The 26541-nt window shown below is 39.2% G+C and overlaps 3 protein-coding genes across 5 annotated transcripts; 2 read left to right on the plus strand and 1 right to left on the minus strand.

Moving 5' to 3' along the window:
* Window positions 1-80: 80 nt before the first annotated feature.
* LOC309511347 (uncharacterized protein) lies at window positions 81-6801 on the plus strand. 2 transcript variants are annotated; one of them, XM_082186536.1, is made up of 17 exons: window positions 81-256; window positions 426-573; window positions 1251-1352; window positions 1539-1619; window positions 1713-1769; window positions 1951-2034; window positions 2475-2555; window positions 2734-2829; window positions 3581-3673; window positions 3799-3882; window positions 4112-4216; window positions 4481-4633; window positions 4940-5056; window positions 6064-6156; window positions 6268-6354; window positions 6472-6608; window positions 6640-6801. In XM_082186536.1, the coding sequence occupies exons 1-16, from the start codon at window positions 208-210 to the stop codon at window positions 6560-6562; spliced, it is 1521 nt and encodes a 506-aa protein (XP_082042662.1). In that variant the 5' UTR covers window positions 81-207; the 3' UTR covers window positions 6563-6608; window positions 6640-6801. The 2 variants fall into 2 exon arrangements, with proteins under 2 accessions (XP_082042662.1, XP_082042661.1); XM_082186535.1 differs by having other exon boundaries at window positions 6472-6558; window positions 6678-6801.
* A 6771-nt stretch (window positions 6802-13572) lies between these two features.
* LOC309511364 (uncharacterized protein) lies at window positions 13573-17573 on the plus strand. 2 transcript variants are annotated; one of them, XM_082186560.1, is made up of 5 exons: window positions 13573-14593; window positions 16092-16133; window positions 16224-16262; window positions 16357-16788; window positions 16879-17573. In XM_082186560.1, the coding sequence occupies exons 1-5, from the start codon at window positions 14584-14586 to the stop codon at window positions 17499-17501; spliced, it is 1146 nt and encodes a 381-aa protein (XP_082042686.1). In that variant the 5' UTR covers window positions 13573-14583; the 3' UTR covers window positions 17502-17573. The 2 variants fall into 2 exon arrangements, with proteins under 2 accessions (XP_082042686.1, XP_082042685.1); XM_082186559.1 differs by having other exon boundaries at window positions 13575-14593; window positions 16876-17573.
* A 6856-nt stretch (window positions 17574-24429) lies between these two features.
* Window positions 24430-25737, minus strand: LOC309511652 (uncharacterized protein F54H12.2-like; the record flags this gene model as incomplete). Its single annotated transcript, XM_082186877.1, has 1 exon — window positions 24430-25737. The coding sequence occupies one exon, from the start codon at window positions 25735-25737 to the stop codon at window positions 24430-24432; it is 1308 nt and encodes a 435-aa protein (XP_082043003.1).
* Between the last annotated feature and the right edge of the window lie 804 nt (window positions 25738-26541).

Raw genomic sequence — 26541 nt, forward strand, 5'->3', positions numbered from 1 at the left:
ACTGTGACCTTAAGAAGAGTTTACATTGAAACGATTCCCATGATTGCAATGAAATTGGTGTTTGCACAGATGAAAGTTCATATAAATGGAGATAAAGTTCAGTCTAGGTTTTGACTCTTGACGTTAACGGACAGTCCACAGTGGACATGTTGTGATCGTTTTCTCTTACTCGTTTTATTTTTGTTCTGAGAATTTAGAAACAGCAAAATGAATAAATCACTGTCCATCTTAATCTTAACTGTTCTTCTCTCTAAAGGTAAGCTAATGTTTCTCTTCATATATTTTTTAATTCGTTGTAATCCGGTGGTATTTGATCTGTGATAATCTCTTATGGTTCTTTAAACGTTTGCTGCGGTCATATCCAGTCACTGAATATTACTGTTGCTTATTATAATTTAGTTGATTCTGATTGATTTGTTATACAGGTGTGGAGAGTGTGAGCCTGACAGATGAAGACTATGAAATGGCAGACAAACTCTTCACAATGGGAGCTGAAGGGTTTTTGAAATACTTGGACAATTTAAAGAAGGCAGCAGAGGTGGTTGTGGAAAGAAATAAGATAAAAAAAACAGGGTAAAAAACAGAAATGTATGATGCAGGGTTATTGTTGTTTAATAAAAATAAAACTATTAAAACATTTCTGCTATTTGAAATAAAGCTGGAATAAAATAATATTTGAAATGTTGCAATGTTTGAAAAGTTAAAGCACTAAAATTATTAACTAGAAATAAATAAAAACATGAAATACAAAAATGAACCTAAATAGCAATATTTAAATAAATAAAACTTAGTATAAAAAGCATTTAACATTTATTGCTATTTGAACTTATTGTAAAGAAAATACTTTTGAGGCTAATTGCACTTATTTGCACTTTATGTGCACCGCTGCACTAAAATAATGAACTATAAATAGATCAAAACTAAAAATAGATTAAAAAAATTAAGCCTTAAACTAAACTAAAATATAATAAAACTAAAATAAAAACTAAATTAATGGGATGATATACAGTTAATAAGCACTGTAAGAATATATATATTTTTTTTTACAGATATTTTCTTCAACACTAAAACTACACAATGTTAATTTAAACGTAATTTAAAACACAAGAAAAACGCTTGTGAAGAATCAATACAGAATATGTCTTCACATTAACACTTTAGAATTGGACCACGTTTTACAGACTTTTCTCCGAGCCTGGAGAGTAAACTCAGTCCCTCCTAACGCAACCCTTGTTTGCTGTGTTGTACAGCACTGATATGCAAGACTTGTGGATTTCTGTGAAGGAGCTGATCGAGAGGATCAGTGCTAAGGAAAGAGTTAAAGGACATGATGATTTCATTGTGGCGCTGTGGTAAGTAGAACTTTGTCCACTTGAGACAAAAAGCTTTGCACTTTATAATTATATAGTGATCTTGAGCATTGCAATACTGATTGCTAAGGCTGAACATGATAGATTTAAGGAGCTCTTGTTATATTTTCTACTTCTGAGCTATTTCAAATGATAACTTCAGTTTATTTGCTTATGTGTGTTTAACAGCGTTTTTCAAAGACTGAGTCGTCTTTATGGAGAAGGTTTGTCTCGCCTGTTGGAAGCATTTCCTGAGAATGAGATTTTTCGGTATGAGGGCCATTCAGCTGATTCATTTATTGACAAATATTGAGTATATGACTGGTCTCATGTCACAAAAGACTGATGACTGTTCTTCTACAGAGCATTTGGCATGTTTGAAGGGATCATCAAAAACGAGACAATGGTGGAGCTCTGGAAGTAAGCATGTTTTTTTGCCTGCAAGATGATTGAAAATATTTTATTTGAAATAGCTAGTATAAAAATGCATCCACTGAACAGTTCAAATCCACCACATCTAACATGCAGATCAACCTTCTCAAGATTTATTTTCAGTCATTGATAACTCAATCATATAGCTCATTAGTTGTGTTTAATGCAGATATGTGGAGTCACGTTTCTTTCCAGGAGCTCCGCCGATCTACAGCGATCCCGTGGGATTCCTCGGTCACCTTCTGTCCAAGAAGTATGACCTCAAGCTTCTTTCACAGTTTATTTACATTCTTTACATAAAATAATATACAGTATATATGACATAAATATCTTAAAAATATGCTAAATTAAAGTGAGATGTAATTATAAATTATAATTGTGTTGTGTAAGATGTTGGTCTAAAATTTAACATTGAAATGTCTTCACCTGAACTATAATTGTACACATTTTTTTTACTAATGTAGAACATTTACTAATACATTATTAATTTCACAAGTTGAATTTGTTAATATTTAATGGACATGTACTAACAATGAACAATTGTGTTTTTAACTAATGTTGACAGATTAATAAATACTGTAACAAATGTATTGCTCATTTTTAACTAACATTACCTAATCAGACATTATAGTAAAGCATTACCAACAGGTTATTTTTCATGTTGACAGGACATTGTTTTCTTTGTTTTAACAGGATGGCACAGCCTCATGTGGTTGAAATCCTAAAAGTTGCTTTGGAAGTTGGGAAGATAGACATCAGTCAACTTTTTGATGAGTAAGACCTGTTTTGTCATGCATTACTGGTTCAAAGCACAATCAGTTATACTTCTGGCATTTAAGTTGTTTCTTTCATGCTGGTCCTTTTTCCTGTAGAGTAAACCATGCAAATACACTCAGATGACAAATATAGATTTTTGTAGGTCATCATTTAATTCTCAGTAATTCTTCTTTAGAGCACAAATGGCTATACGTCTGGTCAAAGAGAAGGCCATGGAAATTTCCACCTTAGAGAAGCAGACAGAGAAGGATGAGTTTCTGATAACATTAAGGTAAGGACATACAGCAAGACTGTGTGTGTGTGTGTGTGTGTGTGAGAGAGAGTTTTCTGTGTGTGTGGTCCTGGTATATCCTACGTTATGGGGGTAAAATTTCCCAAAAAGGATGGTAATACCAGAAAAACCTTGTAGGGACATATTTTGGTCCCCATGAGGAATCAGATTATAAATCATACAGAATTATGTTTATTTATTTTTTTGGGAAAATGTAAAAATGCAGAACGTTTTCTGTGAGGGATGTGTTCAGGGCTAGGGTTAGGGGATAAATATTCAGTTTGTACAGTATAAAAATCATTATGTCATGACAACTCTCGGGAGATTGGTATGGTAATAGGGATTTGCATGGTAATGGATATGGCAGTGTTAATGTATTTGGTCTTGGCGGGATAGATCTGCTTCACTGCTGCTGCAGAGCAAGTACTGAGACTTACTACTGCTAATACATTCACAGACATTGCTGTGAGCATGTAAGACATGAGCTGCTGCTGGACATGTAACATACATGAATTAACCCTGTAGCAGATCTACAGTATACAGGTGGAGCTGGGGAAGGGGAAGGGTTCTTGAAGCGCGCTACAGACTGTAACAGCAAACAATGCCAAGTAATTGAATGTTTGAGCAGCAAGCTGTGCTATGTAGATACATCTCTCATGTTCTCGTATTCATCTTTGAAAATGTTGAGCTGTTAAGCTAAATGCTTGTTAATAATAGTTATTCTGTAATTTACGGACTGTGTGTTTCATAGAACTGCCTCTGGAGTTCTTGCGTTTTACTGGGATAAACTTCTGGAATACACTGAGAGCCAGCCATTCCATAACAAGTATTTAGCTGCAGCACGGTAAGACTATCATCATATTAGGATATTTGATACGGGTGGTAGTCTTAAATAAAGCAAAATATGAAATGATAAATATACAACATAAATTGTATAATAAACTGAGTTTTGAGTCGTTTGTGTTGCAGGAAATGGAAGGAGTTAAATGTGTTGAAAGACACTGAAAAATATCACATGATTACTAACCCAGAGACCGGACTTCAAGCCTGGACGTAAGAAAATATCACATGTATAATTTGTGTCATTTCATTTCAGTTGTAATACCATTTTACAGCCGTTTGCTGCCTGCTAAGGAGAAACGCATGAAAGGTCTCAAGATTTCAGGAAGTGTTTGGGTTATGAGCTTTTCTCTCTGTGTAAATAGCATCACAGTTGAAATGAAAACTGTGTTTGTGACTGCTGTCTTGTAATAACTCTGACTAACTCCTCCTCTTTATCCAGCTGGGCAGATGAGCGTTTTGGTGATCTCTTTGACAATGCTGCCCTTGAATATGATCGATATGGTAATGGGATTTTTGGAGATGACAGATTCAATCAATCCAATTGGTGAGTATGACAGTTCGTTTCATTCAATGCACACTGTACATAATAAATGACTGTGAATTAATGACTAATAACTAACTGAGACCATAGATGGCATTATTCAACTAAATATGCATGGACAAAAATCCATGAATCATTCATAATGCTGTTACACTTATTGTGTGGTTATGAATGTGTTACGTTACATTTTATTAGTCTGTTTGAACATCCATTGAATAAATAGATGCATAAATGTACGCCCATTCAGTCTGTTCTTTTATAACACAGGGCCATTATGAAGATGGCGACAATATATCCTCTTCCGATTTATGAAAGATTGTCTAAAAGTGGCCTTGGAATGTCTGAAGTCAATGATTTTTTTATCGGCACTGAAGACACACTCACTAAATTAGTAGGCGAGGACATCTTGAGCAATTTGAAGTAAGAACGCACTTGTTTGAAATGTTCAATCTGGGCACTATAAATATCTATCATAGAGACCCAAATACAAAACACATTTGAGTAATTGCACCTGTACAAAGACAATAATGTACAGATAAACTAAACTTACAGATATAACCAGACAGCAACATATTGTCAGCCCAGATCCGGCCCACATCTGGTACACATGGATTCCACACGGCCGGATCTGGGCCGACACACTATGTTGCTGTCTGGGTTCATCTAATGATTCATCATTATCATTTGATCATAAATGCAATAATTTCCCCTTCTGTCGTGTTCCAGGGGTGTGCTTAATGAATTATGGAACATTTTTAGTAATGAAATTTTGCATATTTCCATAAACAAGAAAAACCAAATTACATCAGATGTGGAAAGTGAGGACCCACTGCGACATTTACGGTAAGATACGTAAAGTCCTGATATTTGTAGGTAAGTATATGATTAACTGTGTAGTTGGTTTCTCTGAGATGCCAAAACAATTTATGAAGAATTTGTTTGATAACACATTTCGATGGTCCACTTTAGACATTCTATTAACCCTTAAATGCATGAATGTTTCACAAACATTATTACATATTTGGGTCTTTAGCGATCCAGATCTATATCTAACACTGATGGATCTCTACGTGTCGCGATAATATAAAGCTCTCCTGATAATAGAGTAGCAATTATAGAAGAATAAAATAAAGATGTCTTCGTCAGAGCTCATTTCCCAGTACATTCAGCATCTGGCTCATATTCACAATCTCAAACACGTTCTCAAAACTATAATTTTCTACATCTTCAAAATCAATATTTTGATCGCTGATCCACCATCAAGTGACAGTGACAGGATTATATTTGATTGCGTTCAGTACTTACTCTGCATTAAATCGCTGAGCAATTTCAAGTTTTGCTGATGATACTTCCTATTCTTTTGTTTTCTGTCTGCGGTCACTATAAGTGAAACGTAGTTCCGTTCTGAGTTCTGTTGTTTGCCTTGGATTACCTGTTTGTTTTATTAAAGTAGTGATTCTCTCTCCGCTTCGTTCCTGCCTCCTTGTTACAGATACACACCTCGGGTCGTTAGTGACCCTATACAATTTGTAAAAGAAAATGAATGAGAAAATGGGCATTCTTTTATAATTGTATTATATTTTTTTGTTATATTGTTTATTATGAATTGATTGAGGAATAATAAAAAGGTTTAATGAATGAGGAGGAGAGGGTAGTGAGGGTAGTCCGGGGTTACTAAAGGCATTCGAGGTATGCGTTTAAGGGTTAACTAACTATTCTACTAACTATAAGTAACTTTGCAACTACATATCAACTAATTCTGGTCTAAAGTGGACCATCGAAATAAAGTGTAAGCATTGTTTCTAATTAAAACTGATCCCAATCACTTTCTTTCTTTTTGTTCGCAACAGCAAAATGAAAGCAACGTGCTTTGACATCTGGGACAGAGTTCTCACCGAGATCAACAGACATTATAATAAATATGGACTTGAGCAATCAGCAAGGTAAAGCGTAACAGAAATATTTTTGTGCTCAAACAACCTGAAAGAAAATCCTGACATTTCCAAACACGTTATGACAGTGCAGTTTGACGTGATATGTTCTTTTTTAAATAGGCAATGGGATGAAGTGAAGAGCATTTTCATTAAAGAATTAACTGACAGTGGAGAATTAACTCAACAGAAGCTTGATGAAGCACACAAGTAAGAAATGTTACATGTCGGCTACATAAAAAATATCTGAAATGTTTAAAATAATACTATTACAATTGTGCTGTTAATTAACTAAACACTTGTTCTATTTTCTTCATGGTTATAAAGAGGCTTTAATAATGTCACACAAATGGTCTTCGACAAATATGTAAAAATGGTCGATGGTCTGGAGGAAAGGATCACTGCTTCCACTGAGTAAGAACTTTAACATTTTAAAAGTTCTGAAATATTTAATTCCAAAATTAGTTACAAAAATATACTATAAAATACCAAAAGAAATTTAAATGGCTAACTTTTCCATTTTGCAATTCCAGAACTCTTGGCAAATTGATGCTGCTGGCTTTCTCTGCCACAAATAGTGTCCTGGTTAATACTCTGTTTTTTCTGCTGTCTGATTAATCTCTCAAAAGGCAAGAAGTAAATTCTGTTCTAAATGCTTCTTCCATCCTGTGTCCTATGATTAATCCTTGTAACTTTCCCTCTGCTATTTCTAGTATAATTGCCAGTGCTCAATCCCTGAAGTTGTTGACTGGAATGTGAATAGTGGAGACACCCTTCCTTACCCTTTTTTAAACCTCTACAGGAGTTTTCTGGTGCTTTCTGTGATTTTGCTGAAATCAGCCCTGATTAACTCTGACTTGAGAGATTCTCTTTCATTGTGAGAATGCATCTGATGCTGTTTCTCAAATGTGACCCTGGATCACAAAACCAGTCTTATGTTGCACAGGTATATTTGTGGCAATAGCCAACAAAACATTGTATGGGGCAAAATGATAGATTTTTCTTTTATGCCAAAAATCATTAGGATATTAAGTAAAGATCATGTTCCAGGAAGATATTTTGTAAATTTCCCGCCTTAAATATATAAAACATTTATTTTTGTGAATGGATGCAGCACTATAGCCAATAGAAATGAACAACTTTAAAGGCGATTTTCTCAATATTTCGATTTTTCTGTACCCTCAGATTCCAGATTTTTCAAATAGTTGTATCTCGGCCAAATATTGTACTATCCTAACAAACCATACATCAATGGAAAGATTATGCATTCAGCTTTCAGATGATGTATAAATCTCAACATTATACTCAATTTATCTCAAACTACACATAAGACTGGTTTTGTGGTCCAGGGTCACAAATGTGTTGACAAGATTTTAACCGGTTTATGACTGCTGTATTATATAGTTCAGATTAGATACTGTCTGTTTGCCAACCAGATTTTATATATTTTAATTATTGTCTTTGGTGTCACTTCCTAGACAAATCATATGTATATACAGTATGTATATGTATATATGTATATGTATATACAACCAGAACCACTTTCTTTTGCCACCATGATAGACACAAATAAAAACATTTTACCATTCAACCATATTTTCTGCAGGTAGAGTAAAGATGTATAATAATGTCTTATTTTGATGTCGGCTTTAGATCTGTGTGGCTGAGTATAATTACAGACACTTGAAGCTCTTAAGCAGCAGAAGCATTCAATCTGGAGCAGGGTCTTTCTATTGCATCAGCTCACCTCTGTTTGCAGTGCTGTCACAGTGACTGATTTGTTTGGAGACCGAGAAAATGAGCATTAAGGCAACAACAGATAGATGTACAAGCATTTTGAAATGAAAAAGTTAAGCTTTATCAGCACTAGGGTGATGCATCTGTGCACCTGGCTGCTGGTGGAGGAACCAAAAGAGTTTGAATACAGTAATTGAGTGGAACTTGTAATATATTGTTATTGTCAATGATAGCTTTGTTGTTATATTATGGTTTAATACTTAATGAAAAAGTAAAAAGGTTACTGGTTTGATCCTCACAAGGACTAAACTATTGACTCTAAAAAGACTTTTGATTTTTGATTTGATTTGATTTATTTTGGATTAGACAGACAACATAATCCAAAGGATAACATGTTAAAGTGTAAACACTTATTTCCAACATGGTCCTTGGTGTTAAAACATTTACCACAAGACAATAGTGTCATTGTTCAGCTGAATTCATTTTAGCATTGATTCAGTTCAGTTAAATGTGTAAAGTTAATCAATTATGAGAATTGAGTTAAATTCAGCTATAAAGCAGCTCTGCATAAACAGTGATGTCATCATCCAGCTCAGGGGCCTGTTTCAGAAAGGAGGTTAAGTGAAAACTCTGAGTATGTCAACCCTAAAATGAGGGAAACTCTGAGTTTTCTGTTTCAGAATGGGAGGTATGTTAAACCTGAGAAAGCAGAGTAAGTCAAGCCTGTTTCAGAAAGAGAGGTAACTTATACTCAGAGTCAGTTACCATGGTAACTTACTCTGTGAACCTAACCTGGTCAGGAGCAGGTTTTCTTCAGTAAACCCAGAGTTTCTTTCGGTCTCCTCCCCTTTTTAAAGTGGAAGTGGTGTTTAAACACCTCATTCATTCTTTCAGTACATTTTTATTAATAAAATTAATCTTTTATTAATAAATAAAAAAAAAATATATATATATATATATATATTTTTTTTTTTTTTAAATAAGATGAAGTCTATATAACTCCTTTACTGGCAACTGAAAACACAGTAGTAGATTAGAGTTACATAATGTAGTTCTAAACAAATTCTGCAGAATTAAACTGTGGCATTTACTGGAAATCACTGAACGTGTTCATCTGTGCACCAGAAGCTGATGGACCGTCCTCCTGCTGTTCTTCCACACTCTGGGGGCGCGGGGAGAGATAAGAATACCCGTTTATACTTAGATTTAAACTTTGATTCTCCACATAAAAATGTGAAAAAATGTGAATGTGTAGATTGTGTGATGTGTAGACACATAATGTTAACATTACCTCTGTAGGCCTCTCTGTGGCAGCAGAAACTAGTTATCCCCATGTGATGAGCGTTTGGTTGAGTATAACTTTATAACACTATTTGTCATAATGTCTGGTGTATTGAGTAGGCGACTTACAACTGCCTGGGGTTCTGTTGGGACAGGAGGCTCCAAAAGACAGATATTACCATCAGAGTCTATTGGGACCAACAAAAATCCTAACCCAAAGTAAAATAAATGGAAATATCAAAAATAGCCTATATAAAAAATAACACATATATAAACCTCTTAAATTTTATGAAGGCCCTTGGATCTTTGGGACTGGCTCTGAAGTCCCTCAGGAATTCCCTCAGCTGTAAATGCTGCTGCACTGCTAGACACTGGATGCTTTAGTTATTTAATATGTCACATGTTTGTAAAGTCAGGTAGCCTACACCCATACTATGCTCAAGCCTTACTTGACTGAATTATGTTTTTATATTAAAATTTCAGCTGCTGCCATGTTCTTTTAATGCCTGCAGGATTGCCCCTACATGAAAATTAAAATTATGTTGAATAACATACTGTTCTTCCAGTTTCACCTCTGATATTATAACAGTTGGGTAAGTTACTTGTATTACTAACTACAAATGACATCTTCAACAGTGTAATTAGATTAATGTAATAATGACTATCTTTAGAAATTATTGGTCTACTTATTACTAATTACTAAATCCCTCGTCAACCTTAAACACTTGAACAATACAAGGAGAGACAAACAGCACTTTTAATGCTTTCAAATAAACAATTGCATGAATTATTCTTGAATTGACCAAAGTGTGTAGAGGGAGAAGGTTACATTAAAAATATAACTTTTAAAAATGTATGTTAAATAGCCTATACAGAATTGTTCTATAGTCTAATACAATTACATCAGATTAAACTTTAAATTACAGAAGAATTAAGAGTAATCCCTTTAATTAAATTACAGTATTTAGATTACTTGGTAATTAATTACACCCATCACTGTATAACAGTAATTAAAATGTGAAGAAATATGAAGACCTCTTTTTGTCTGGCGCTGTTGCCATGGTGACTCGTAATATCTGTGCTCCATTGATAATGGCTTTTTATAGTTGTGGTGCACGCGCTTAACTCAGAGTCAGTCAACTCAGAGTTGATTGAACTAACTCATTTCAGCTGTTCTGTAACCGAAAACTCAGAGTTTCCCATCTCAGGGTAAGTCAACTCAGAGTTCAAGTTTTAACTCAGAGTTGGTTGAACCTCCTTATTGAAACAGGCCCCAGTTCAGTTCTCACTCACTCATAAATAAATAAATAAATAAATAAATAAACAAACAAACCTTCAGGGGGCCAGTTCTCCTCTGGCCAGATCTGTTGTGGTCATCTCTAGGTGCATGTCTACCACCAACTGGTCTATGGATATGAACCGGATCCGGTCGACTACGGTAACTTTGGGATAACCTTAATGTGTTGTTGGTGGTTGCCAGGGTGTTACTAAGTGCTTAAGGTGGTTTTTAGTGCATTGCTAGATATTTTGCATTGCTAGATATATTTGTTAGGTGGTTGTTTACTTGCCTGATTCAGGAAAAAAAGCCTATCCGAAATAAAATATTACATTTTTCAAATAGGCCTATAATAAATAAAAATGTAAATCATGTCTTTGTTTAAAAATGTTCCCACATGAATTGTGGTATAGCACAACCAGTGCAGGACTAGTTAAGTGCCAAAGGTTTAATACTTACGAAAAAGCAACATGTGAATGTGAACAGTAACATGTGAATATAATACACTAACACTTTGTTTTTTGAAAAGTCTCTTGACCAGGGGTGCGTTTCCCGAAAGCATCGTTGGCCAAGTATGGTCGCAAGTTCATCACAATGTCCATTGAACTCTATTGGTAACGACGAACTTGCGACCAATACTCTAATATTGCGACTAATATTCTGAAATATTATTACAATTTAAAAGAAATGTTTTACATCATTACTCCAGTCTTCAGTTGAACATGATCCTTCAGAAATCATTCTAATATGGTGATTTGCTGCTTAATTAATTGTTGTAAGGACCATCCATTAGCCCAACGACGGAATTCAACGGCCTGGCGAAGGTTTAAAGCGTGTATGTCTTTTCAGCGCTCCAGTGATGTTCACTTAATTTATTGGAACTTAGTTTTAGTATTACTTTAGCTCTACGCTTAATCTGACTCCAATTTCATATGATAATCAAATTTAGATCGTATTTCTGATTAGAAAATAATCATAAACATTGATTATGAATTAATTTAGATCTTTGATTATTCTGAGTATCCCATACTTTCAGTTATTAATTCATTATGGACCCAAATGCCGCACAGAGATCACGTCGGCCAATTCGTGTTTCTCACGGACACAAACTTGTTAATTCTGATTTTAGTCAGTGGATGTAGGGTTTGCTATAATACCTCTAAAGTCGGTTGCCACTCGGACTAGAGAGTGTAGTTTAATTTAGCCATTTCCATACAACTTGCTAAACCAGTGATAGACAGAAATCAAAAGGTCTTCAGATGACGTGCCTACTGCTCCGTTCATACATGTGCCTTTAGTTTGACCTACCTTAACTAAGACTTGCGGTAGCACCAGCCTCCTTAAATATATTAAAATAATGATTTCAGAATAAATCAAGATGTAACATTTATTTGTCAGGTAAAAATATATCATGCCAATTACAGAAGTAAATTATTAAAAGCCAATTCAGAAAATACATGACATAATTTACTCAAAGATGACTCTAAAAGTAAGTAATGTTTTCCTGACAGAGACACACAGTAATGTGTCAGGGTTTTCCAACAGGAAAATACTGACATGCATTACTGTATGGGGGATGATCCTGGTAAAAGATTCCCAAATGTTTCTCTGTTCCCTCACCTTAAATACCAGATCAGAACAGAAGGGGGTTAAACAAATGTTGTTTAGAGTTGTTTGGGCCAATCCATGTACCCCAGGGGGGTAGCACCTGGTTTGTTGAGATATCTTAAAGAGATATCAGCCAGAGAGGAGATACAGGATTATACAGAAGTTCTCAATCTTTTTCATTAAACCAATGACTGCAATGAAATTAAGACCATTTTACCAATCGCACTGTGCCCTTTAAAATGACACCAAACATGAAAAGGAAAAACAACATATTCACAAGATATACCATATGTGATATATATGACCTTTCAGTGCCTTGAGGAGGGAGAGGGGAGATGAGTTGAAGTCAAACAAGGGGACAATGAGATAAGTTTGGGCAGGACAAGGTTCTGTGCTCTGCCTTTGTTATCTGCTGTCTAGGGTGCATTTTATGGCGTTATTGCAGGGTGAGTTTTGTTTTAACAGGAAAATCAGTTCTTACATTGTTTTAGTTTTTTTTCAGGATTCTTTCTTAATTAAAATAATAATAAAAATATCTTGTAACATAAACATCTTTACTTCATAAGAGACTTCTTTCAGAAACATCAAAATAATTTGTACTGGCACAAACTTTTGAACGGTAGTGTGTGTGTATGCATGTATAAATCTCAAGAGCGTCTATATATTCATTCTGGCATTTCAACTTCCCTTTAGAAGAGCCACAAGTACGGAGTTGCCAGTGGCTATGAGGTTCAGACACTTGGAAAAAACCTCCAAAGAAGCCGTGGGAGTTTACAGGTAATTCCTTCCAGTGTGATACAGCACAAAAACTAGCTGTGTAAAATGTCTAATAACCAATCCGATGCCAATAAAAGAGTTTTGATCTCTAAAGATGAAAATAGTGTTATTTTTTCAGCAGTTTTTTTAATTTAATATTAGTCTTAGTATTGTGTCAAATGTACTTTTGAGTTTTTATCATATGAAGTCAAACTTGTTTTTTCAAGTTTTAGTCAACAGTAGTACTTATCCTACGGCAAGTGTCAAAATGATTAATGACTTTGACCTTTGACCTTTTGACAGGTTGAACTTCCGGTGACCTTATGATTGATGGGTTGAACCTCCTTTATGAGGTCATGGGATTAACCTTTGGCCTATCGATCATGTGGTTTGACAGTTGCTTTTGCCCCGGTGACCTAGCTAGTCCTAAATCATAGTTTTGACGGTTAGTTTTTGACCTATTTAACTAGAACAGATGTTTGAACTTTGTCCCAGTTATGTGTGTGCGTGTGTGGTTATTTCATATATGTGACATTCAGTTATTTCACATTTTAAATATAAAACATTCTATCCTTTATATAATCTAAAACAATTAAAGGTTGAAAAAACATTTAGTTATTTCACATTCATATGTAAAACATCCTTTATATAATATAAATTATCATGCTAAAGTTCTTTTTAAAAGTGTATAACATAAATTATATAATCTAAAGCAATTTAACTGGTTGAAAAATATTCTGTTCTTTTAAAAGCTTACTAAAACCAATAGTTTTAGATAAAAGTATATAAAAGTATATAAAATTGTCTTACCTTATTTTAGAGAGAACCTACCAGGGATGAAACGGGCTCGCAGCTCCATCTGTTGGTCTCTCTCTGAATCGACGATCAGAATGAGACACGGTCAATGTTTTGTTAGGGTTAAAATGATTTTCAAACTATAATCCAAAAATTTTAAAAGTTGTAATAATGTTTTCAAATGATTAAAAGTGGTGAAAACAAAAATACTCCTTTCCTGAATGAGCTTACCCGTGTCTCAAAACATAGTGAGCCGAGCGCGTGTGTGTCAGCAGCAAGAGGAGGGGGCCGCGCGCGTCTGTGGGTGTCTATGCGCGCGCTCTCTCTGTCTGACATCCCCCTCCTTCTGCTCCTCCACATTCCATAGGTAACAGTGAAACTGTTAAGTGTATATCAGACTAACAAGTTGAAAAACATTCTGTTCTTTTAAAAGGTTATAAATGAAATGGTTATAAAAAAATATCTACTGATACCAATTGTTTCAGATAAACAAAATCCATTCTACATTTTTTAGAGAGCTGAAGGCGGTGTTTTCACATCACCTTTTCTGACCTGCGGCGCTCCAAATCAGTCCTTATGTGTGTGTGTGCGTGCGAATGGGTCTTGTAAATTAACGTGCCACCGTTCACTCTCGTCTGAATTTACTTCAAATCATAATCTCTTTCAAAGATGTTGTTAATTAAAACCATTATATCTTATAAAGGAGTAGCATGTTTTTGACAGTTTTCTGACGGTTCTATCTATGAATTACGTTGGCCCACGTCTAACATCTCCTGTGCCCACGAATTTATGGTGACACGGGTGACCTTACTCTGTTTTTCCACGGATTGTACAGGTCCATTCATAGAACAAGGATGGCACCTAGTGGTCACTCAACACATTTTTATATATTGAAACAAGTGTATAAATGTAATTTGTCCTGTTCAACCAACACATGCCCTAAAACTTTTCGGACGACTCACTGATCTGCCACCCTCTACAAGACAATGGATAAACGTGAGTATTTTCTCATTTCATGCTATGCTGTTTTATTTTTAAAAAGTTTGTTTATACAAAAGACAGTATAATTCATTAGTGTTTTAAAACATGGATTATAGTTTCATCTGCTGATTCATATAAATTATGCTATGGTGTTTGATCTGTTGTAACTGATGATGGAAATATTCATTTAACAAAGTATGCTATGTTGTCTTTAAACCGTATTACAAGTGTTTTTAAAAACATGCATTATGCTATTGGAATTTTATCTGCTGATAGAGATTTTTTAACTACTATATTAATTTATCATAAAATTATGATTATGCTATGACGTCTTTAAACCATATTACAATTCATTACTGTAATAAAACATGCACTGGTATTTTATCTACTGTTAGTGACTATATTCATAAACTATGATGTTTTATTTTATCTGCTATATTCATAAACTATGCTGTTTTATCTTCTGATAGATATTTTAACTACTCTATTAATTTATCACAAATTATGATTATGCCTCGATGTTTTATTTGTCTTAATATCAGCGCTATAGTGTTTAGTATGAAAAACACTTTTATTTTGATGATATGAGATTGAAATGCCTCCCTCTGCTGACCGTTTAATGGTATGACATTGAAATGCCTCCCTCTGCTGGTCGTTTAATGGTATGACATTGAAATGCCTCCCTCTGCTGGCTGTTTAATGGTATGACATTGAAATGCCTCCCTCTGCTGGTCGTTTAATGGTATGACATTGAAATGCCTCCCTCTGCTGACCGTTTAATGGTATGACATTGAAATGCCTCCCTCTGCTGGTCGTTTAATGGTATGACATTGAAATGCCTCCCTCTGCTGGCTGTTTAATGGTATGACATTGAAATGCCTCCCTCTGCTGGTCGTTTAATGGTATGACATTGAAATGCCTCCCTCTGCTGGCTGTTTAATGTTATGACACCCTGTTATAGTGAAAATGCCTCCCTCTGCTGGCGGTTTAATGTTATGACACCCTGTTATAGTGAAAATTGCGCCCTCTGCTGGCTGTTTAATGGTATGACATTGAAATGCCTCCCTCTGCTGGCTGTTTAATGGTATGACATTGAAATGCCTCCCTCTGCTGGCTGTTTAATGTTATGACACCCTGTTATAGTGAAAATGCCTCCCTCTGCTGGCGGTTTAATGTTATGACACCCTGTTATAGTGAAAATTGCGCCATCTGCTGGCGGTTTAATGTTATGACACCCTGTTATAGTGAAAATTGCGCCATCTGCTGGATTTTGATGATATGACATCATGATTTCTTTGTCACAGTCTGTCTCTCTCTGTGTGTGTGTGTGTGTGTGTGTGTGTGTGTGTGTGTGTGTGTGTGTGTGTGTGTGTGTGTGTCTGTGTGTGTGTGTGTGTGTGTGTGTGTGTGTGTGTGTGTGTGTGTGTGTGTGTGTGTGTCCCATTAAACAAGCACATAAAAACCCTCACCGTGTGTTTTAAATCATAACAGGGTTTTTTATTTTTTATCTCAGGTTCAAATATTGAGCAGCAAGCCTTTGACGCTATTAATACATGTAAGTACGTATTAACTATTCTTTTTATAAATTAAAATGAACGTATTTTAATTTTGTCTTTTTATAAATTTAAAGCATTTTAATTCACAGTGACCGCTAGGGCTGTTGATCCAGACAGCGCAGCCAATGGTAAAACAAGATCCATCTCCAACATTTTTTTTTTATGAGAAATCAAAATTTTAGATTTCTTTTATGTTTATGAGAAATCAAATTTTATTTTTAGATTTCATACAATTTATCACCCAACCCGGCTTCGAGACAGTTATCGATCTCACGCAAGATGGCAATGAAGATCCCACCGTCAATGTAACAGACAGGCCCCACATCCTACCTGATTCCACTCCGGCGCGCGTCGAGAATCCAATAGGATCCAACGACGAGCCACTTCCTGGACCCAGCGGCGAACCAGCAAGAAAGAAGACTAGAAAAACTAATCGTCCCACCCCGCCGGTCAGTCCTGGACCAGACGGCGAACCACCAAGAAAGACTTATCGTTTTACAGCGGTGGTCCGACCTGAACCGAACGGCGAACTACCAAGAAAGACTTATCGTTTTACCCCGGCGATCAGTCCTGAGAGCTCTCCAGAGAGGAAAACTCTTTGTCTGACACCACCAAGTAGCCCGCCCACCAGTCCTGAGACCGCTTTCTTTTATGGTAAGAACATCTTCATTATTTGCATTTAAACTCCGGCGGAGTCACGCCATTAAGATTTTTTTTTTTTTTTTTTTTTGTTACACACAGCAGACTCGAGTAGAAGCCATGAGGATGACGTGACTACCTGGGATACGCCTCAACTCAACGCTTGGGAACAGAGTTCTTGGACGAGCGAGCGCGGCGAGGTGTCAACCACCAACGCGGGTCAAACACCATATCCTTCTTGCTCACCGTCGTCGGAAGAAGTAGAAGTGGAAGAAGTGCCGGCGCCTCAGTCGGCCGATGTACCATTCGATGACGCGCCTCCGACGCATAGGCTCATTAATTCGATAGAATCATTAGGTCAAGAGTTTCGCGATGCACAGGTCGACATAAACAACAAGTACATCGAACTTCGTGACGTACAGGATGATATTAACAACAAATTGATTGAGTCTCGTGACAGACAAATCGAAACCCATAGCAGATTAGACGCATTGCGTGGTGAGCTCCGTGCCAATCACCTCGAGACACGTAGCCGATTCGATGCGCAGGATCGCTTTATTCAGGATCTGGCCAATGAAATATTCCGTCGCGTCAATGCTATGAGATCAACGACTGAACAGCGGTTTGATAGAAATGATCGTATGTTGAGCCAATACCAACGAGAATTGGTGCTCATTTTGCATCACCTTATTCTCACCATCATAGATGAGACGACGGAGCCAAATTGAATATAGATCTATTCCTAGTAATTCTTATATTGCACGTTTGTAATATTCCATCTATACTTTGTTTACATATAATCTGATATTTCATTTATACTCTGATTGTGTAATATTTCATGTATACCCACTGATTTTTATACTCTGATTTTGTAATAGTTCATGCATGCTTTGTACACTCTATGATTTTGTAATATGTCATTTATGCTTTTTATACTCTGATTTTGTAATAGTTCATGTATGCTGTTTACATATATATACTCTGATATTTCATATATATGCTTGTTTTAACTCTATGATTTTGTAATAGTTCGTGTTTTGGTCTGAAATCTAAAAATGGACGGGTCAGACGACACAGACTTATGCCAATCAGACCAATCCTCCACAGAACTGTCACCGGACGAGATTGAAATGCTAAGTATACTGCCCGATTCTTTAGAACAGTATTTGTTTAATCTAGAATCCCCTGCTATGTTGGATCTTTTTGAATTAGCTGTAAATCCAAATATGAATTTGTTTGATCCTCTGCTAAGCCTAGACAACGACCCCGTTGTACAACATGGCGGTGTTTTAAACAGCCCACCATCTACCGACCCTGATCCTGACAACACAGAGCACCCTGCCGGTAATGATACTTCACAATCGCCCGCATCAGGTAATGTCGACCCTACTACACAGACTCGATTAAGCCGTATAGACATTGACAGATTGATTCGCGAGGGTGGGGACGTTAACGGATATCATGTCTTACCACGACCTCGTTTCAACAGCGTGACGTTGAGAAGGACTACGAATCTGAGAGAGATTAACTCTACAGATTTGGCCTCTTATCATACCCGCTTACACGATATGCTCAGTGGGATTGTGAATTTTGCAAGAGAATTCGACCAAAATTCACCGGTGATCAATATTACATTGACGGCTCCCAGCCTCCAAACACCCGTTAGCGGGGTTTTAACTCACGGTAATAATTACGACGTGGATACACTTTTTGATCAAATTGAAAAAGTTTTACAGAGTAACGATCGCTTACTATCCGACGACGCAGTCGAATTTGAAGCTTCGGTATCCATGAGCAGACAAGGCGGAGGAGGTCAACGCCGCAAAGTCACTGACCTGGCTGTTGACGAGGTGATCAAAAGAAAAAAGACGAGTTTATTCTGCCCCACCAATATTTCAAATAATTTGTGCTTCTCCATCTGTCTCGCCCGTTTCCTTAATCCCCAACACCCCGAGAGTGCGCTAGAAAAACTGGCTACCGTCATCCAAAACAGCGCCGGCTTCTCAATCCAAGACCGAATCGGTCTCGGCGACATAGCCTCGTTTGAACGAGCTCTAGACATTAAAATCGTCGTATTTCACAGATCTAACGCCTTGGTCTTAGAAACCTACAAAAATTCTGACAAACCCCACCCAAAAACAGTCTTCCTGTACCTCCACAACGACCATTACTACATGATAACGAGTTTGACGGCATTCATCGGTTCACCATACGTGTGTCCATTTTGCTACAAATCTTACACCAACCGCAGAGACCATCGATGTAAGCACGCCTGCAACATCTGTTTCGATGCGGAATGTTACAGGTTCCCTGTAAGAATCAAACACTGCCCCGATTGCTTGAGGTACTGTAAATCGGCTTATTGTTTTGAAATGCATAAAAAAAACACACCTCCCGGTCAGGAATACCCCTCCTGTGATATGATTAAATACTGCAAACTGTGTAACAGACGTTACACCGTTAAACCGGGCGACAAGAAAACCAAACACATCTGCGCCCCAGACAAATGCGTGCATTGTCGCGAGCGTCTGACGAACGTTGGTGAGCATCAATGCTTCATACAACCTCTAGAGCCTAAGGAGCCGTGCGAGAAATACATCTTCTACGATTTCGAAACGCGTTACGAAAACGGTAGGCACGTGGCTAATTTTGTTTGCGCCATCACATTCAAAGGCAAGAAATTTACTGCTCACGGTACGGACTGCATCGCTAAGCTAATCAACCACTTCAGACAACCCCGATATACGGGCTACTGCTTCATCGCTCATTACGCCTCCAGATTTGACGCCTTTCTAATCCTCGAGTATTTTTGCAAATCAGGGGTCGCGATTGAGGTCATAATGCAAGGGTGCAAATTACTCTTGATGTACGATGACGCTTTTGCCCAGCGATACATCGATAGCTACTCATTTTTCCCATTCGCTCTCGCCAAAATGCCCGCGGCGTTAGACTTAACGACGACTGAAAAAGGCTACTTCCCCCATCTTTTCAACAGGATGGAAAATGAGAACTATGTCGGACCGTACCCCGACAAAAAGTTCTACAACTACGAGAACATGTCGGATAAAGACCGAGACAAGTTTGATGCGTGGTACAGCACAGTGAAGGGCAAGTTCTTTGACTTCAAGAAAGAACTGTACGCCTACGGCGTTAACGACGTCGTGTTGTTGCGCGAAGGATGTATGACATACAGGGCGTCTTTCTTACAGTGCACCCAACTCGACCCTTTTGGCTTCACGACGCTCGCCAGCTGCGCGATGGGGGTCTTCAAAACACATTATCTCGCCAGAAACACGCTCGCCCTCACGCATAACAAAGCGTACATCCATCAGAATAAGTCCTACTCAAGCGGTTCGATCGAATGGCTCGAGTATATAAAAAAGACTCGAAACGCGGATGTTCATCACGCCGTAAACCACGGCGAAGTATCGATCGGTAAGTACTTTTTAGACGGCTACTACGAGCAGGACGGCGTCAGGCACGGCTTAGAATACGCGGGGTGCATCTTCCATGGGCACTGCTGTCGCTTTGAACCCCATCAGGCGCACCCCCTGTCCGGAGTACCCTACGGGGTTCTCAGGAACCAGTTTGACGATAAGATTGAAATTCTGAGGAACGCGTACGGTTTGCAAATCGAGGTTCTGTGGGAATGCGAATGGAACCGCATGAAAAAGACCGATCCCTCCGTGATAGAATTTATGGCCAATTATTCCGCCCCAGAGAGATTGAATCCTCGTGATGCGCTTTACGGAGGCCGAACGAACGCCTATAAACTATACCACAAAGTGAGCGACGATGAGAAAATAAGGTATCTGGATTTCACCAGTCTGTATCCTTTCTGCCAGGCCAGGAAAAGCTACCCGATCGAGCACCCCGAAATCATTTTCGCAGATTTCGAACCGATTGAAAACTATTACGGACTTATCAAAGCCACCGTGTACCCTCCCCGCAACTTACTGCACCCGGTTCTCCCTTACAGATGCCAAGGAAAACTCATGTTTCCGCTATGTAGAACCTGCGCTCACGACCAAAACCAGACCACGAGCTGCACTCACACGGACCAGGAAAGATCGCTCTCGGGCTGTTGGGTCAGTATCGAGCTTTTAAAAGCCATCGAGAAGGGCTATGCGGTAGCCAAGATAGACGAGGTTTGGCATTTTCCACAACGGTCAGACACGTTGTTTGCCGAATACGTAAAAACCTTCTTGCGTTTGAAACAACAAGCCTCGGGCCACCCTTCGAACGTCGTCACGGATGCAGAGAAAGAGGCTTACATCCGTGACTATTTTGAAAAAGAGGGTATTCAACTCGATCCGGAAAAAATCAAGTACAACGCAGCCCAAAGGGCAATCACTAAATTAATTCTGAATAGTTTGTGGGGGCGCTTCTCTTTAAGACAGAACTTACCTCAAACGATTCTGGTGAGCGAGCCTGAAGATTTCACCAGAATTGTTTTTGGCAATACCGACACGTTGACGTATTTCTCATTCATCTCAGACGACGTAGCTCTAGTCCAGCATAAACCCCACAAAGAGGATGTTTGCAAGGCGCACGACGTGAATGTTTTTGTAGGCGCTTTCACTACCGCGCACGCCCGACTGGAATTGTACGAATTGATGGATAGACTCGGCGACCGTCTGCTATACTCTGACACAGACAGCGTCGTATTCGTGTCTAGGGACGGCGACTGGGAGCCTCCTCTGGGTGATCATTTAGGGGAGCTGACGAGCGAATTAGACCAAGATGACCATATAACGACCTTTTGCTCGAGCGGTCCCAAATCGTATGGATTTGAGACGGCCAAAGGCAAAGTTTCCATGAAAGCTAAAGGTATTACCCTGAATGCTAAAAATTCCCGAGCTATCTGTCTCGAATCCCTGATTGGTCTGGTTGACAGCTATGTGACGTCGCACGATAGATCCAAATACATCCTGGCTCAGACGGAAGACATTGTGAGAAATAAAAAGTCTCTCACATTGCACAACAAATCAGTCGTTAAAAGGTTTAAGGTCGTCTACAATAAACGTCGACTTTTAAGCGACTATAGCACACTTCCTTATGGCTACTGATCAGATGATGCACAGAGGGTCTCAGGATGTTTCCGATTTTGATTTCAGACTTCAACACCCTTTCAGTTGCGTGGTTTCTGGACCCTCGAATAGTGGCAAGTCTTATTTTGTAAAACTTTTGTTGGAAAAAGGTTTGAATATCATTTCCAAGAAAATTGAAAACATTGTTTGGTTGTATGATTGCTGGCAAACTTTGTACGATGATTTACTTCAATTGTATGACATTAAATTTATACAAGGAATACCCCAGACTCTGAATGATGATGATTTACTGCCTGTTACCACCACTAATCTTCTCGTGGTGGACGACCTCATGGAGCAAGCTAGCGCTAACGTTGAACTGCAACGGGTGTTCACGCAATACTGCCACCACAGGAATCTCAGCTCTATTTACATAGTGCAAAATTTATTTGCACAGGGAAAGTCCAGCCGAACCATCAGTTTAAACGCCAATTATATGATCCTGTTTAAAAATCCTCGGGACGTTCATCAAGTGGCAATGCTAGGTCGTCAAATGTACCCGGGAAACACAAAATACTTTATGGAGTGTTATCACGACGCGGTCGACCGACCTTTCGGCTATCTAATGATAGACTATAAAGCAAAAACTCCGGAGCAGTACCGTCTCAGAACAGGATTGCTTTCAGACCGTCAAGTGGTTTATATCCCGAAAAAAAGAAGAGCGTGATAACCATGTCCGCCAGACTTTGTAAACATCTGCCGGTGTTAAAACTGCTACATAAAGCCACTCCTAAACAACGACGCCTTATTTTACAATCGGCGTCCGACGAATTCATTTTAGCGCTCTGCGAAGTGGCTCTAAACATTCTCTATGGCGTCATTCCGGTCAACAGACAGCAGTACCAAAAACTGAAAAAGAGAAAAGCGGATATTAAATTTGTAGCCAATAAAAAAATTGGCATAGCGGCCAAGAAACGAGTCTTCAACCAGAAGGGAGGGTTCCTGTTACCGCTCCTAAGCATCGCTGTACCCTTTCTCACGAGCTTGATAGCAAATCGTTAGGATGGAGTATGCCGAGAAGATGTATTTAGTCCCTCACCATCAACTGGATAAGCTCAAGAGTGAAAATGTTCGCGAGAACATTCAACAGACCGTGGAGAACGATTTGGACGCCGCCATAAGAAATATTTTACGCCGCACCGATTTGAATCCTTACGAAAAAGTCAAACTTTACACCCATACCCTGAGCAGGTTTTTGACCATCGTTAAACAAGGGGATCGTGAGAGCGGTGTTTTAACGCTTTCGTTACCGGATCTTGACCCCGGTCATAAAGACGAATCGCCGGCTGATAACGTTGAAGACGGTAAAGTTGAGGGGGCTGTCGTCGACGAAGTTCTGAAGAATGTGCCATCGAGAAGTGTGAAAAACAGCAGATACATATTAGACAAGATGTCTAAAGCTAAAGGACTGAGCTCGTGGAACGAATCCGGGGAGTTTGTGTTCAGGGGTAAAGCCGTACAAGGTTCGCACATGCTCGATTTGTTGAAAAATGTTACGGCCCCGCAAAAGGTCAGGGATGACCGGAGACCTCTAGGATGGTCCGAGTTTCTACGGGCCTTTGCCGAATTAAACATTCCTTTTTCTATGGTGCCCAATCAACAGGTCAGACGCACGATTAACTCTCTAAAGAGTAAACCTGTAGAACCTTATAAAAAAAAGGTACAGAGATATTCACCTCGCCTGGCTCCAGCGTTCGGAAACTCGGCTCTAAAGAGTAAACCCGACACTCTCACCCCATCGACACCTGTTAGACCTTATAAAAAAAAGGTACAGAGATATTCACCTCGCCTGGCTCCAGAGTTCGGAAACTCGGCTCTAAAGAGTAAACCCGACACTCTCACCCCATCGACACCTGTTAGACCTTATAAAAAAAAGGCGAGGAGATATTCGCCTCGCTTGGCTCCAGATTTCGGAGACTCGCCGGCTATCAGCCGAGGGCAATGGTTGGAAATGTAACGATTTTGTGTGAGCATTAATATGTATCTTATGATTAAATAAATAAAAGACGATAAGAAATATAATGGTTTAAGCTTTTTATTTATACGTCAAACACGTCTGCACGCAATGAATGCAGGATAACATTTTATCATTACAAACATGCGGTCTCAATCTCTTCACAAAGAGGGACACCATTTTATCATTTTTAATATAATCATCGGTGTATAGTTTCATCACGTGGTTATAGTCGTGACCTCTGGCTAAATGATATAGAAAAAACACACAGTGCTGTCCGCAGGTCTCCGATGAATAATCCTGGATGCGTCTGTCAGAATATAATACGTCGACGTCGTTGACGGCTAGAAAGTTATTGATGCTGATTGGAAAGCGGGGGCTGTTGGGCGGATTTCCGAAGCTGTCGAAAAAACAAGCGGTCCCCTCTCGGGCTAAATAAACGGCGACCCAATGCTCACCCGGCAATCGAGCCGGGTGGGTATTAATGACGCAGAACGACGGTAAGATCCTCAACGGTTTTTTGGGTAGTTGATCGCTCGGTAGAACGCCGAGAAAATGAGTCCTGCATGCTATTTTATCCATGATAGCTGTGAGTTGTAGCGTGTTCATCTCTCAGTAGTGATCAATCAGTACCTGTCTGCGGTTAGACACTTCAATGAGGCTGTCGAATACGGCGTAAATTATTAAATTAATGGTATTCGGCAGCGCTTGTCTGAAACGAGCTTCGACTCTGATGTTCCCGGACTTGATGAGGGAAATGTGCTGTCCGCAGTCCTCGTCCGGCGTCAGGTTAAATGCGTAGAGCGTGTATCCGTTCAGGAAATCTCTCCTGCCAATAGGGAGCGGTCGATCTTTAAGGTGTCTCCCGGTCGTCATCGCCAGCTGATAATATTCGCGTACTGCCAAACCGGCATCGAAATTAGGTTGTAGAGGCTTGGCGGGAAATTGTTGACCGTCTACGTAGACTGCTAGGAATTCCAGATTGTAATGTTTGAACGCGAATGGATTTTTTTCGTAGGAGCCGGTGAATGCGTCGTTGTCGACCATACCAATAACGATAGACTTTGGCAGCGTTCCTAAAAACAGATTTTCTTGATTCGAAACACGAGAACCGGCGGGTATGGAGAACGATTTTAGACAGACCCTATCGATGGGGTACTTGGCCGTTGTCGACAGTAGCGTCTGGGCGTGAGCCAGTCTCACCGGCGGCGATACAGAAACTTTTTTGACAAATAGGGACGCCGCCACTATATGTAATTTGTAAGCCACGTCGTCGGACCTCATCAGACAGAATTCGTCTTTCGCTCTTATAAATCGTAACTTAACGTCCAAGCCGTTAATTAAAAGTTTCTCCTGGAAGAATATATCGCTGTGTATGGGGACAAGAAGTTCCACCTCCCTGCTTCGACTGGTGTAGGTCGATCTCTTCGTCAACCCCTCGTTACGGCCTGCGGGGTCATGCACATCCATGTGACCGGCTGTGTCTTTGTGAAACAGCCCGGAGGAGAAAATAGATTCCAGCGTATCTTTACCGTAGTTGAGCAGACTTTCGATGATGCAGCGATAGGGATAAGTTCCGGAGCTTTGAGATATCAGGCGGTCGCCGAGGGTTACGTCGACCTGTGAAAACATAGTAGCAGCCAGGTAGTTTATTGGACCCACCGTTGTCGGGTGGGGGATATCGTCTCCGTCAGGCTTTTTGATTTTCACCCGTAGATAGATCATTGTGTTATTGAGATCCAAATAATCATCGCCGTTGCCGGCGATAAAAAACTCCAATGGTGCAGAGTCCGATATGGCCGATAATGGGGCTACTTCTAAATAGCCGTTTTTCTCAATAACGGTCTGCGTCAGGGGGACCGTAAATAGGTCCAACTCGGACTTGATGCATTCTCCCGACATGCGGTGCAAAAACGCCATGTTAGAAAATGGTTTTTCCAACTCTCTTGATCGACGCCTTTCGACTAACAGACTTCTTACGCTTTCTACGTACGACTGAGCGTTTCTTTGGGCCAAGTGTTGTTTTCTTCTTTCCCCACTGACCACGCCTCCTCACACCCGGTGGTTTAGACATCCTCTTACGAGCCATGACCATCAGACCTGATCCGTCTTGAGCTTTATCGTTATGCGATCGCGTAAATACGTTTGAGACGACGTCGGATACTATATTTTTAGCGGCCGATTTTAGGTGGGGTTTCGCGATGCTAAATCCTCTTTTTAACAGAGGTATAGCCATCCTGAACAGGCCTCTGAAAAGACCCCCTAAGCCTGCTCCGTACATAACCCCCCTCCCGGCATAGCCCGGCAAATCCCCGCCGGCCTGATTTCGGTAGTAGCTGACATAGTCCGCGGTCTCTCCGGGTCTATAATAAACCATTTTTTGGTTTAAAGTGTAGTTTTACGATGACTTTCCCGTAAGAAAATGGTACGCAGTGGTTCTGATCGTCCTTCAACTCTATGGTAATGTCGGTGATGTGATCCTTGCTGATCGATGCGTAATGCGGGGTGTTGTATTTAGCAATGACCGAGTCGTTGCTTTTACCCGATATATGTACGCATCTCAAAAGCGGGACGTAAGAATCACCGACCGCTTGATACTGGATGATGTCTGTGTAAACGTACAATGTGTAGAACCCCGCGTTGATATCGCATTGATGAGGGGCGTACATGATGACGTTTGCGGTAAAATCGGGTTTTTTATGATAGTTTAAACCTCCGAGAGGT

Source organism: Leuciscus leuciscus (genome assembly GCF_965113295.1).
Source record: "Leuciscus leuciscus genome assembly, chromosome: 12".
Classification (NCBI taxonomy): domain Eukaryota; kingdom Metazoa; phylum Chordata; class Actinopteri; order Cypriniformes; family Leuciscidae; genus Leuciscus; species Leuciscus leuciscus.

What these genes read in the sequence shown, in the direction of transcription:
- LOC309511364 (XM_082186559.1), top strand. An exon ending in TCCAGACAGCGCAGCCAATG is followed by an intron (nt 16,263 to 16,356) that starts GTAAAACAAGAT and finishes TTTTATTTTTAG; the next exon opens with ATTTCATACAATTTATCACC. An exon ending in TGAGACCGCTTTCTTTTATG is followed by an intron (nt 16,789 to 16,875) that starts GTAAGAACATCT and finishes TGTTACACACAG; the next exon opens with CAGACTCGAGTAGAAGCCAT.
- LOC309511347 (XM_082186535.1), top strand. Translation starts at nt 208, where the DNA reads ATGAATAAATCACTGTCCATCTTAATCTTAACTGTTCTTCTCTCTAAA. An exon ending in AGATTCAATCAATCCAATTG is followed by an intron (nt 4,217 to 4,480) that starts GTGAGTATGACA and finishes TTTATAACACAG; the next exon opens with GGCCATTATGAAGATGGCGA. An exon ending in AAGCTTGATGAAGCACACAA is followed by an intron (nt 6,355 to 6,471) that starts GTAAGAAATGTT and finishes ATGGTTATAAAG; the next exon opens with AGGCTTTAATAATGTCACAC.